General features: G+C 40.1%; 1 protein-coding gene across 6 annotated transcripts in view; it reads right to left on the reverse strand.

Moving 5' to 3' along the window:
- Window positions 1–14,938, reverse strand: part of hoatz (HOATZ cilia and flagella associated protein) — a 69,968-nt gene that overhangs the window by 21,706 nt on the left and 33,324 nt on the right. For 4 of the 6 annotated variants that reach the window (XM_072238190.1, XM_072238193.1, XM_072238192.1 and 1 more), the window contains exon 4: window positions 6,300–6,359. The exons of the other annotated variants lie outside the window; for them this stretch is intronic. In XM_072238190.1, the coding sequence (XP_072094291.1) occupies window positions 6,300–6,359 (60 nt within the window). The remainder of the gene's footprint in view (window positions 1–6,299; window positions 6,360–14,938) is intronic. 6 annotated transcript variants of the gene reach the window in all.

A 14,938-nucleotide genomic window follows, 5' to 3' on the forward strand; every position in this document is an offset into this window, starting at 1 on the left:
TTTTAGAAACGAAATTGAGTGTACTAGCCACTTATCACCGATACTCCGGTGGTGATTAACACACTCCTCCGAACAGAATCGCCAAAAACGATCTGTAGTAAAATAATAGGCAGGTGCGCGCATGCGCAAGTTACGCATGCGCACTGGTGCCCGCGCAAGGCTTCATGGTCATTGTAGTCTATCTCTGGGTAAACGCAACGTATTTGACTGCTACTCTTGTCCGTTGGCAACCATCCCGCCCTCCCCCCCCCCCCCCCCCCCCCCCCCCCGGTCCACAAGAATATTGTCAGCATGAAACCGGTCCACTGCAAAAAAGGTTGGGGACCCCTGGGCTAAGGCACCGGTGACCCCTTTTTCCATCCAGGGGGTCAGTGCGGACATGGTGGAGGATTACAAATACCTGGGGATACGAATTGACAATAAACTGGACTGGTCAAAGAACACTGAGGCTGTCTACAAGAAGGGTCAGAGCCATCTCTATTTCCTGAGGAGACTGAGGTCCTTTAACATCTGTCGGACGATGCTGAAGATGTTCTACGAGTCTGTGGTGGCCAGTGCTATCATGTTTGCTGTTGTGTACTGGGGCAGCAGGCTGAGGGTAGCAGACACCAACAGAATCAACAAACTCATTCGTAAGGCCAGTGATGTTGTGGGGATGGAACTGGATTCTCTGACGGTGGTGTCTGAAAAGAGGATGCTGTCCAAGTTGCATGCCATCTTGGACAATGTCTCCCATCCACTACATAATGTACTGGGTGGGCACAGGAGTACATTCAGCCAGAGACTCATTCCTCTGCGATGCAACACAGAGCGTCATAGGAAGTCATTCCTGCCTGTGGCCATCAAACTTTACAACTCCTCCCTTGGAGGGTCAGACACGCTGAGCCAATAGGCTGGTCCTGGACTTATTTCATAATTTACTGGCATAATTTACATATTATTATTTAATTATTTATGGTTTTATATTGCTACATTTATACTCTATTCTTGGTTGGTGCAACTGTAACGAAACCCAATTTCCCTCGGGAACAATGAAGTATGTCTATCTGTCTATATATTGACCACTCCCTGGGTGAAAAAGTTGCCCTTTAGGTTCTATTAAATCTTTCCCTACTGATCTCGAACCTATGCTTGCTAATTCTTGATCCTCCAGCCCCGAGAAAAAGACTGAGTGCATACACTCCATCTATGCCCCTCAAGATTTTATGCACCACTATAAGCTTATCTCTGAGCTTCTTACACTCCAAGAAATAAAGTTCAACCTTCCAACCTCTCTCTCAAGTCCTGGCAACATCCTTGAAAATCATTTCTGCACTTTTTCCAGTTTAATACCATCTTTCCTATCGCAGGATAATCAAAACCTGAACACAATATTTCAAGTATAGCCTCACCAGCATCTTGTACAACAGCACTATACCCTAGTGAATTGGAAGAATATGCCAATACAGGTCCTTAATATGTAGAAATGGAATGATGCATCCTGATATGCGAAATTCAAGCGACAGGAGTTTGTGCCTCTATGTGGAAATAGACTATATTTCACCATTTACAGATACTGCTGAGTAAATGGGGTCTGAGTTATGAGATTTGTTGTACTTCAGATAAAAGTGCTTACTATTCTTAAGTAAATGTAGTTTATGGCCTCATGGGAAGCATATAAAATTATTGAAAACAGAGGTTGCCAGAAGTACTGTATGTTGTTCCTGATTGGGGACTTCAGAACTAGAACAAGGCTTCATTTTAGAAGAACTAAAATGAGTAATTTCATCATTGAAATAGCTTTGAGTATTTGAAATTTTCTAACCCTGAAGCCTGTGGTTAAGTAGGCATTGAATATTGTTTCTGACCAAGATTGACAGATTTTGAGATAGTAAAGCCTGAACAGAAAGTTCCAGGGTAGATTAGTCATGTACCAAGGGGGTCAGAAAGAACCTGCTCTTGTTACTTTTAGCTTTATTTTTTAGATGATTCATAAAAAGCTGAATTGGGAAAGTAATAGAAAGGTACTGGAAAATATACATATATTTCGAAGTTTTTGAAAGTAAGGAGAGATCCAAGATAGTGAAATAGTGCAGGGAAAAATCTGGCTCAGCTGGAGATGACTGCATGTATTGTGACTGATATATATGGGTGTGTGTGTATGTATATAGTAGATAACAGCTGGTAAAGCAAAGGGTAGAGGAGGGTAAAAGGTTCCATCTGCATGAGAGCATTCACAAAGGAAGTTAAAGCGAGGATAAAGATCTTCAAACAGGAGCACTATGGTACAAAAAGCTACTGGAAGTTGGAAAATGTGTTGAGACTTTATGGGTAAGGTTGTTTAGGACTAGTGATGAATGAAGTAGAGACCAGGGTGGAAGGGGGAGGGGCATCCTGAAAATAACAAAATGCTTTCATAAAAAATGCCTTAACACTAAGAATAATGAGAATAAGAGAAAAGATGAAATTTTGCTTCAAAAGCATCTCCGTGTCTCAAGCTTACATCTGAAAAGTTTCCAGTTACATGCTCACTGGTGAACACTATAGAATCTGTGGAATTCATTGCCACAGACAACTGTGGAGGCCAAGTTACTAGGTAGATTTAAAGCAGAGGTTAAGCTCTTGATTAGTAAGGACAACAAAAGGTTATGGGATCAAGAGGGAAAATAACTCAGCCATGATCAAATGGCAGAGCAGACTTGATGGGCTGAATGGCCTAATTCTGCTCCTACGTCTTATCGTCTCATAAAAACAGATGGTCCGACAATCCAGTTAAAGCATTACAAAAAATTAATTTATTCACATGGCTACAAGGACTATGTTGAAAAACACTGCAACCTATTCACACAGCAATGGCAATGTCATAGAGTTTTCAGAATATAATTATAGCCATAGGACAATTTCCCCAAAATATTAGTACAGATTTAAGAAAAGTATGGAGTGTGCCCTCTTCTGTTTACAACAAAAGGGATACTTCAAACATTTTCATAATTTCAGGGAGCTCAAATGTAATAACTATCTTCATTCCAGAGTAGACTATAAAATGTGCACCCTAATATTGTTGCAGCTACCAGGGCTCTATTATCTATATTCCAAAATACTTACTTGGTTATAGCAGCTATTTAACATAAACTTATAAACATCATGGGCTGTAGATAGTACACTTAAAGAGTTGTAGGGGCTGTGTGTCCTTCGAAGTGGTTTTTCATAGCTAAGGAGTGCCTTTGGATGAGAGGTAATTAAAATAGTCCATAGACTATAGTGTAAATGTTCAGCATTGCAGACATTTTTGCTGTAAGCAGCAGTAATGGGTACATATGAAATAAATGCAGAATGAAAAATCATATTTTTAAGAAAGACAATCAACCATTTCTTCAAGAAAATTACATTCATTGATTTTCACTGGGATAACTGTTTTGCTCAGGGTTTTTTAAAACCATGATTCTGAATCATTCCACTAAATCTTGGCGTTCAATAAAAGTGCTGACAGTGACTGCAGAGCCAACTCATACTTCAGTGCAATTGCTTCTTTGTTGAGGAAAAATCTCTCTTCTATTTAATCTTTTATTCTAACAAGCAGATCAAGAAATTAGTACTTGGATCTTTGTTTCCTCAGTTTTTTTACCTGCTCTTGCCACAAATGATGGCGTACTTGTCTAGAGCAGCTAACAGCTCTTAAATGGCTATCACTCATGCATGAGTTTCAGGATAATCAACTGTAGAGGCAACATAATAGGTTGAGCCTTTACAAATAATACTAAATTATTAAACTGCCTTCAAGAGCAATCACTCTGGTTATTCTTATTCCCCTGCTTAGCTAAGAGGTATTGCTATTGAGAGAATTATTGAAAAACAGAATAAAACAAGACAATTCAAAATAGACAGAGATCGCATGTGCTACCATCAGATCTCTAGGGCTCAGTCGTATATTCAGGATTACTGAACCAAACGACTATCATGTTGAATCAAAAACCCTTCTATTAAAATGTTCCCAAAAATTAGATATGGTTCTTGGCTGATGAACACTACGTGATGGTATCAGACACTGTCACACCGTGCATGGGTGAGATCAGCTCTGTACAAACTTGAGAATGGGTACTTTTACCATGCCATTTCATATACTCACTGGCCACTTTATTAGGTACCTGCTCTGCCCAATAAAGTGGCCACAGAGTGTATGTTCGTGGTCTTCTGCTGCGGTAGCTCATTCACTTCAAGGTTCAACGTGTTGTGCATTCAGAGATGCTCTTCTGAAGACCACTGTGGTAACGTTTGGTTATTTGAGTTACTGTCACCTTCTTGTCATCTTAAACCAGTCTGGCCATTCTCCTCTGACCTCTCTCATTAACAAGGTGAATATCCCAGGTGATCTGCAGTTTTTGAGATACTCAAGCCACCCCGTCTGGCACCAACAATCATTCTGCGATCAAAGTCACTTAGATCACGTTCCTCCCCCAATCTGATGTTTGTTCTGAACAACAATTGAAACTCTTGACTATGTCTGCCTGCTTTTATGCCTTGAATTGCTGCCACATGATTGACTGATTAGATATTTGCAGTAACAAGCAGGTGTACAAGTGTACCTAATAAAGAGGCCACTGAGTGTATATACATGTTGCCATGAGTCACAATCTAAGCAGAGTCTTGTTCAAAGAATATTACCACATATTCTTATCACAAAATAATAATGCATGTGTCTGCACCGGTAACACCTTACGCAGCAATCTCCGATTTCACTGATGTAATTGAGAGTGGTTGCTAAAATAAAATCTCTTTTACCTATGTCACAGACAATGGACTCACCCATTCTAACTGTTTCTTTGCTGTTGATGAATAGCAAGAGAAAAATTGAAGAGGGCTTTAAGTTCAAGAATGTGTTATTCAAAAGGACTGAGAATTAAATGGCAGGGAAACAGTACAGATACGAAGAGTGCCGCAACAACAATTTTGCACTCAATGTCAGCAAGACTGAGGAACTGATTATGGACTTCAGAAAGGGGAAGTCAGGAGAACACACACATTGAGAGGTCAGTGGTAGAAAGGGCGAGCAGCTGCAAGTTCCTGGGTGTCAGCATCTTGGAGGATCGATCTTGGGCCCAACACATTGATGAAATCATGAAGAAGGCATGACAGTGGCTATACTTCATTAGGAGTTCAAGGAGATTTGGTTCATCACCAAAGACTCTGGTAAATTTCTACAGATGAATGTTGGGGAGCATTCTCACTGGTATGACGGTTACAATGTGCAGGATCAAAAGAGGCTACAGAAGGTTGTAGACTAAGCCAGCTCATTACAGGCACAGCCTTCCTCACCAATGACAACATCTTCAACAGGCAGTGTCTCAAGAAGGTGGCATCTATCATTAAGGACACTCACCATCCAACTACTGGCTCTTGTTTTACCTCTCTCTCTCTCTCTCTCCTCTTGATACTGACTGTCTTCTCTCTCTACTCCCAGTCCTGTTGCAGGCTTTCGATCTAAAACTTCAACAATTCCTCCTCCCCCACCCCCCACACTCCCACAGATGCCGCTTGACCTGTTGAGTTCCTCCAGTATTTTGTTTGACTCCAGCATCTGCAGTCTTTTGTGCCTCCATAAAATGGATGATGTGATTAAATGAGGATAATTATGGTTATAACAACACAGTAAGCCATTCAGCCTATTAAGTCCTTATTGGTTCCCAAGGAAGCAACCCCATTAGCTCCATTGCCCCCTCTTGCTGCAGTCACATAACTAATTCTCTCTCACACAAACCTAACAAATTCAGATTCAGATTCATATCTCTATCACATGCACAACAAAACACACAGTTAACAACCAACAGAACCTAATAATGTTCTGGGAGCAGCCCGCAAGTGTCATCAGACATTCCAGTGCCAACATAGCATGTCCACAATGCTCAGCAGAACTACACAAGCAGCAACAACAACACAACAGCAGCAACAAAAAAAACCCTTTCCTCCCTCGCACACATACAAACAGGCCTCCAACCCAACGACAGGCTGTCGCCAGGCCACCAATATTTGCCATGAACTAAGGTTTAACTTACAGAAGGGATTAACCCACCATGCGATGTTGGAAGAAAATAGAGGACCCAGAAGAATCCCACATAATCACCGAGAGGATGTGCTGACACAGCACAGTGACCATCCCTGGTTCCTGAAGCTATGAGACAGCAGCACTTACTATTGTGTCATTACGTCATGTTTAGTCAACAAATTGTGAGTGTGCACTTATTCAGAGCTGTCTATTACAACAAGTAGGCAGACTATTTCATGTATTCCAAAAAGACTGTACATCATCTGCTTATTTCTCTTACCTGTATTCTTTCCTCTCTCTGTTTCTTGGTCAATTCTAATATCTCCATTCGTTTCTTTGCCTGCAAGAAGGCAATATATTAGAATCATTCAGCATGCAAACAGGCAATACAGCCCCCATATCCGCAGCAACTAGTAGGTACCCATCTGTAATAATTCCAACTACCAATACTTGGCCCAAAACCTCCTAAGCCGAGGCAACTTAAGCAGTGACTCTGCTTCAACCAATCTTTCTGGCAATGTCTTCTAGGTATTCACGATTCTCTGTGTGATGAAGATCCCTCAAAATCTCTTGCCCCCTTACCCTAAAGTCTGTGTCCCTTCATTTTATTTGTCTCTGATAAAGGGAAAAGTTCCTGCAGTCTACCTTATTCATACACTTCATAACTTTAAATACCTCAATCATGTCACCTCTTAACCTCCTCCGCTGAAGAGAAAACAGACCTATTATCTCCAGTCTCTACTCATAACTGAAACACACTGTCCCAGGCAAGATCCTGGTGAATCTCCTCTGTATTCTCTCCAGAGCTGTCATATGCTTCGTATAGCTCAGTGTCTAGAACTTCAGACAGTACTCCTGCTGAGGTCTGACCAATGTTTTATAAAGTTCCATCATAACTTCTCTGCTCTTGTATGTAATACACTGACTACTGAAATTCATTATCCCATGTTCCCTCTTGACCCTGTTATATACCTGTGCTGCTAACTTCAAGGATCTTTGGACCTGCATACGGAGATCCTTCTGTGCCTTAATAATCCCTAGGATCTTAGCTTGTCATATGTCCCAGCTGCATTAGTGCTCCTAAAATGCATCAGCTCACAGTTATTGAGATTAAACTCCATCTGCCATTTCTTAGCCTATTTCATGAATATATCAATATTGCCCTGTCCTAAGACTACTTGTCATATTGTCAATAACTCCATCAATCTTCATGGCATCTGTGAACTTGATCATATCTGCTACAACCAAGCCCAAATCATTCCCACATACCACATGGCAAATAACAATATAGTAGATCATTTCTGTATTTATGCTTTATTTCAGGAAATGATCTTCCCTATTCAATGAATAATACACCAAGCTTTTTTCAGTCTGAGGTAATTAATTAATCCTTCTATCCATTCAGCATCTTAGCTCAATAAATTTTATATATTTAACATAGAAAACCTACAGCACAATACAGGCCCTTTGGACCACACTGCTGTGCCGAACATGTCCCTACCTTAGAAATTACCTATAGCCCTCTATTTTTCCAAGCTCCATGTACCTATCCAAGAGTCTCTTAAAAGATCCTATTGTATCCGCCTCCACCACTGTCGCCGGCAGCCCATTCCACGCACTCACCATTCTTTACATAAAAAACTTCCTGACATCTCCTCTGTACCTACTTCCAAGCACCATAAAACTGCCCTCTCATGTTAGCCATTTCAGCCCTGGGAAAAAGCCTCTGACTATCCACATGATCAACGTCTCTCATCATCTTATACACTTCTATCAGGTCACTCTCATCTTCCGTCACTCCAAGGAGAAAAGGCCAAGTTCACTCAACCTATTCTCATAAGGCATGCTCCCCAATCCAGGCAACATCCTTGTAAATCTCCTCTGCACCCTTTCTATGGTTTCCACATCCATCCTGTAGTGAGGAGACCAGAACTGAGCACAGTACTCCAAGTGGGGTCTGATCAGAGTCCTATACTGTATAGCTGTAACATTACCTCTTGGCTCTTGAACTCAATTCCAAGATTGATGAAGGCCAATGCACCGTATGCCTTCTTAACCACAGAGTCAACTTGCGCAGCAGCTTTGAGTGTCCTATGGACTCGGACCACAAGATCCCTCTGATCCTCCACATTGCCAAGAGTCTTACCATTAATACTATATTCTCCCATCATATTTGACCTCCCAAAATGAACCACCTCACACTTATCTGGGTTGAACTCCATCTGCCACTTTTCAGCCCAGTTCTGCATCCTATTGATGTCCCGCTGTAACCTGTGACAGTCCTCCACTCTATCCACAACACCCCCAACCTTGCCAGAGGCTCAGCAATCTCCTCCCTTGGCTCCCACAGTAGTCTGGGGTATATCTCGTCCGGTCCCGGTGACTTATCCAAATTGATACTTTCTAAAAGCTCCAGCACATCCTCTTTCTTAATGTCTACGTGCTCAGGCTTTACAGTACGCTGTAAGTCATCCCTATCAGTGACTGACATTGGTGAGACAATATTCTCAAAGTCATAGAGATGAATGACCAATTAATCTGTTTTGAGTTGAGAAATCATGTTTAGTTGAACTCTAGAAAATGCATGAGCCACACAGTCAGACAACACAATTTAAGACCTTATCCAAATGAGTGCAGGATTGCACCACTTTTAGTAGTGCCCTGGAATGCCAACACAATTATGATTACTAAACCACAATCTATAGTACTTATGTAATACAAGATTGAAAACACTTGAGTCAAAGTAACACATTAGACTCTTATTTACTATTATGGAAATGATTTAGTCCCAGATACTAGTTCTTGCAAACAGGCAATTTTCTTTTATCACCTGCGAGCCATAAAACATTTACCAGGCTGGAGGTAATTTACATTGTGCATCAATCAGAGCGACTTTGTAACATGATTACCAGGAATTCCTCTTTTACGTGTCTAGCATAAAGTACCCGGAAATTCAATATATAAACACACTATCCTCTGCAATTGGATTTCTAAGATGTATTTCATTTAACCTATAAGACATAGAAGAAGAATTAGGCCTTTAGCCCATTGAGTCTGCTCCACCATTTGGTCATGGCTGATTTATTGCTGCTTCTCAATTCCATTCTTCTGCTTTTTTTCCTGTTACCTTTGATGCCCTTACTAATGAAGAACCTATCAACCTCCACCTTAAATATATCCAGTGACGACCTCCACAGCCGTTTGTGGCAATGAATTCCACAGATTCATCAGCCTCCAGCTGAAGAAATTCCTCATCATCTCTGTTCCAAAGGGACATCCTTTTATTCTGAGGCTGTGCCCTCTGGTTGTAGACTCTGCCACTGCTGGAAACATCCTCTCCACATCCACTCTATCTAGGCCATTCAATATTCAGTAGGTTTCAATGAGATTCCCCATCCATGCCCCCCTGTCCTTCTAAATTCCTATGAATACAGCTCAGAGCCATCAAATGCTTCTCATCCATTAAACCCTTTCATCCCTGGAATCTTTTTCGTAAACTTCCTCTGACTATTACCCCAGACCAGCTATTCCTTTAGATATGGTGCCCAAAACTGTCCAGTCCAGGTGACTTATCCACCTTTAGACCTTCCTACAGTAATAGCAACTACATTCGGTTCTACTCAAAGTCATGATTGGGAAAGGGAGCTGGTAGTGTATGGTAGAAAGCTATATAATAATAAGTAGTCAAAGAGTGAGAGTTGTAAAACACAGGAACAGGTACCATCGCTAAATGAGACTATGGTAACCATCAAACATCCTTTTACAATAATCCTATACTAATCCCATTTGGTTTTCCCTTATTTTTCCATTATTGCTAACCTGATTCTACGACATACCAATAAACTAAGTGCAATTTACAGTAACCAGCAAACTTATCAACATATTTTTGATTGTGCGTAAATGCTGGAGCACGTGGAGGAAACTTACATGGTGACACAGTGAACATAGAAACTCCACAGACAACACCAGATGTCATTGCCAAATCTGGTCACTGGTGCTATGAGACAGTAATTCTACTAGCATCCCCACTGTGATGCTTATAGTGTTTAAACTGTTCAAATTACTGAAATAATAAGTCAAATTAAATAGAAAGTTGCTCAGAGTATGCAATGTAGTCCAAGTATTGTGTAATTCCTTGAATATATGTAATACTGTTCTATAAATTAGTCTTTCTAGTCATATCATTTCTGTGCATTTTTTACCTATTATACTTTTCCCTAAAATAAAAAAATATACTATTTTAAACAATATATAGTTAAATGTGAATAAAAAGCCTCATAAAATTCTTATTTTATGGTTTATAATGTAATTCAAATCCTTCTAAATTATTACTTCTCATGCCACTTTATTTCTGTTGATTTTTAATTTTTATTGAGATCAACTAATGCAGAAATTTTAAACCTAAACATTTTGAAGTATTTAGAAATTTTGTGAGAGTAAATTTGTAATCATTCTGATCGATACAGCTAATCTTGCAAAGCATTCAATATTACTTTTTTAAAATTATTTATTATATATTATATATTGCACAGTATATATGATTTATATTAATTACAAAATACCACTTCAAAACTGGAACATAATCGGTATATGAAGGCATCAGCCATCTCAACCAGACAATCTGAGATACTTTTGTATATTACTGATATTCCAACATTTGCCACGTTCAATTTTGTCCCCTAAGGTCCCCTAAATTACAAGCTTCTTCTGGGACTTGGTATCACAGTCCCAGGTCCACTTTGCCAACTCATGTAAATTGCTGCTTGTCATGTTTTTGCCAGTTAATAGTGCCAATGATAGACAAGACAATTTTTTCTGACATTTTAATATGTGCGTTTTGCAACAGCAAACATTAAAATCAGGAGGAAGGGATCTGGTTAGATTCACTCCTCACTTCCTTAGAGCAATAAAACTAATTAATTTGTTTGAACTACTGCATCCAGGCAAGGTCAGAGGTGATAATCTTCCTGCCTTAAAAATATTCAGTAACTGTGCTTCCACCACTCTTTAAGAAGACTTCCAAAGAATCATGGTCCTCTGAGAGAAAAAAATGTCTCAACTCCTTAAATGGGTGACCTCTTATATTTAGACAATAAGTACTTGTTCTAGATTCTCTCACAATGGAGAGGATTCTCTCACAAAAAGCAGGAACCTGCAGGCTCAATAGCTGGATTTCTCTAATTGGGGAAATGCTATAAGTTGTTATTAAAAGCATTATTCCAAGGAACTCAGAAAAAAAATCCAAGACAATTATTCCAAATTAATTGGTTTTGTGAAAGGGAAGTCATGTTTGACCAAGTTCTTCTTTGAAGAAGTAATACATGCAGTGGATAAAGTAGGATCAGCAGATGTACATTATTTATATTTCCATTTTATTGCTGCATCAAAGGTTATTGTGCAAAATACAAGTTTATGGTGTAGGAAGTAACATTTTGTAAGGATAAAAGATTGGCTGGCCAACAAGATACATGAATCATAAATGGATCTCCTTTCAGGTTGGTATGATATAACAAATAGTGTGCCACAGTGCGTAACATTTAAAGGTATGCTGTTAAATTTGATGATGGCACCCATGTAGGAAGGTAGAGCCATAGAGCATTATTGCTTGGATACAGGCCCTTCAGCCCACACAGCTTGTCCAACTTTCATGCATTTGGCCCATACTCCATGTATTTATCCAAGTGCTTCTTCTGGCGGCTCATTTCATAAATCATATCAAAGGATGTGAACACCCACAAGCAATTAAAATAAAATAGAAAATGCTGGAAGAACTCAGCAGGTCAGGTAGTACCTGTGCAAACAGAAACAGTTAATGATTCAGATTTGTGACCCTTTGTTCTAATGATAGTTTGCAGACCCAAAACATTGACCTTTTCCTTTCCATATATGCTGTCTGGCCTGCTGAATTGTTCAAACATTTTATGGCATTATTTCAGGTTTTCAGCATCTGCGATACTTTTTTCTCATTTACAAAGGCAGGGTAAGTACATGGGCAATGATCTGCCAAATGAATAATCAAGCATTGTGCAGACTATTGGAGAGGATTCTTAGAGACAGGATTTATCAGCATTTGAAGAACACAGTCTTATTAGAGATAGTCAACATGGCTTTGTGAGGGGCAGGTTGTGCCTTGCGAGCCTGAGTTTTTTGAGGAGGTGACAAAACAAATTGATGAAGGGAGAGCAGTAGATATGATGTGTATGGATTTTAGAAAGACATTTGACAAGGTTCCCCATGGTCAGCTCATTCATAAAGTCACGAGGCATGGGATCCACAAAACTTGGCTGTGGGGATTCTGAATTGGTTTGCCAAAAGAAGGCTAAAGGTTGTAGTAAATGGAGCATATTCCGCCTAGAGGTTGGTGACTAGTGGTGTTTAACAGGGACCTGTCCCTGTTATTTGTGATTTTTATAAATTTCTTGGATGAGGAAGCAGAGTAAGTTTGCAGATGACACACAGGTCGGAGGTATTGTGGATAGTGCAGAAAGTTGTTGTAGATTACAACGGGATATAGACAAGTTTCAGAGTTGGGCATAGAAATGGTAGCTGTTCAACCCCGAAGAGTGTAAAGTGATACACTTTGGAAAGTTGAACTTGAAGTTGCAGTACAAGGTTAAGAGCAGAATTCTAAGCAGAGTGGAAGAACAGTGAGATCTTGGGGTTCAATTCCATAGTTCTCTCGATGCTGCCATCAAGTTAAAGAAGATACATCATGTGTGACCTTCATTAGTTAGGGGGTTGAGTTCAAGAGCCACAAGGTAATGTTGTAGCTCTATAAACCTCTGATTAGACCACCTTTGGAGTATTATGTTTAGTTCTGGTCGCCTCATTAGAGGAAGTATGTGGAAGCTTCAGAAAGGGTGCAGAAGAGGTTTACCAAGATTGATCACAGAATGTCTCATGAGGATAGGTTGAATAAGCTACGGCTTTTCTCTTTAAAGTGATGGAGGATGAGAGATAACTTGTTAGAATTGCATACGATTATGAGAGGAATAGATAGAGTGGAAGGCCAGCACCTTTTTTCCCCAGGGAGGCAATGGCCACCACCAGAGGACATTCATTCAGATGAATGGAGGTAAGTTTACGGGAGATGTCAGGTAGGTATTTTTACAGTGGTGGTGCCTGGAAGCCACTGCCAGGGATAGTGGTAGAGGCTGATACAACTAGGACATTTAAATGACTTTTAGATAGGCACATGACTATTATAAGAAAAATGGAGGGCTACGGGTGGTTTAGAAGGGAAGGGTATGGTTGATTGTGGAGTAGGCTTATATAGGTCAGCACAACTTTGTGGGCCAAAGGGCCCATACTATGTTCTATGCACTATATTTAAATATATTCTCCATTTATCATTGCTGCCCATTGTTGATACCTTGATATATTTTAACATACAAGTCTTGATTTGTCTTATGAGGGTGATTGATAAGTTTGTGGCCTAAGATTGAAGGAGTCAATTTTAGAAAACCTAGCACATTTATTTTTCAACATAGTCCCCTCCTACATTTACACACTTAGTCCAGCGGTCATGGAGCATACAGATCCCTTCTTTGTAGAAGTGGTCCACAGCAGGGGTGATTGATAAGTCCATGGCCTAGGTAGAAGGAGATGAGTTATTAACTTCAAACTTTCTGCATTATCACGCAAAGATTTGAACTGCACGTACATGTAACGAGAGCGTCTTGGATCTCCAGGTGGTCCACAGCAGGGGTGATTGATAAGTTCGTGCCTAGGGTAGAAGGAGATGAGTTATACAGTTCTTGTTACATGCACATGCAGTTCAATTCTTTGAGTGAAAATGCAGAAAGTTTGAAGTTAATAATTCATCTCCTTCTACCTTAGGCCACGAACTTATCAATCACCCCTGCTGTGGGCCACTTCTGGAGGTCCAAGACACTGACTTCTACAAAGAAGGGATCCATATGCTCCATGACCGCTGGACTAAGTGTGTAAATGTAGGAAAAAATAAATGTGCTAGGTTTTCTAAAACTCACTCCTTCTACCTTAGGCCACGAACTTATCAATCACTCCTCGTATCAAAAGCTTATATTTTGGCAATTTCTAGCTGCTAAATCTCAGGCTTTTCTTTTCTGTCTTACAGGTTTAATGAAACAAAGGAACTGTTCAGAACCTCTCATCTCTGGACAGAAATCACAGATTAAAGTTTGGGATGTATAACTTCCAATTACAGTGATACACCTAAAGTATAGCTAGTTTATTTCACTTTGCAGTGGTTTCTGCTTTTAGTTCATCTCCTCTCTACTAGATAAATCCTTGATTTCTTTTTTCTTTCCTCAATAATCACATTTCTCAAAGTAGATGGTGTCTGTTAATATTCACAGACTTTGAAGAGTGTAACATTTTCCCCAAGTCTGGCTGGCCTGGTAATCCTGAAGAGCTCCAACTTGGCTACCAAGGGATGTAGCCCAGCACTCAATCACTGTTCTTCGCTCACAGGCTCAGAAAGGCTCCAGAGGTTAATTAGCTGGAGTTTCTGAGTGAGTCTGATCCTTGACTCTCTTGCTGCTAATAATTGCTGAGTATGTTCTGTGCTGTGGCCCCTCTGGGAACTGCATCCTCTCTAGGTATCATAAATCCCTGAAACTGTAGCTGAGTGCAAACTTCATGTCAATTAGACATTTGACAGGATTAAAGAACATTTGTATAAACTGTTCCAATTCCTAGGTCTCACTCACTAGGTACCTGATAGATATTATAATGGTCTAAGCAGAAGGAGTACAAAGACTGACACACAGCTAGTGAGTGTAGTGAAACTGCAGTACAGCACACTCCTGAACACATACTCGTACATCCAAACAGATGTACTTACACATGGTAAATTTACATTTTTATGCTAATTGGTGTTGGCCCATGAAATGTTGTTTAGCTGAAATGAATAACAATTTTCTGCATTTCCCTGAC

Source organism: Mobula birostris, chromosome 20, assembly GCF_030028105.1.
Source record: "Mobula birostris isolate sMobBir1 chromosome 20, sMobBir1.hap1, whole genome shotgun sequence".
NCBI lineage: Eukaryota > Metazoa > Chordata > Chondrichthyes > Myliobatiformes > Myliobatidae > Mobula > Mobula birostris.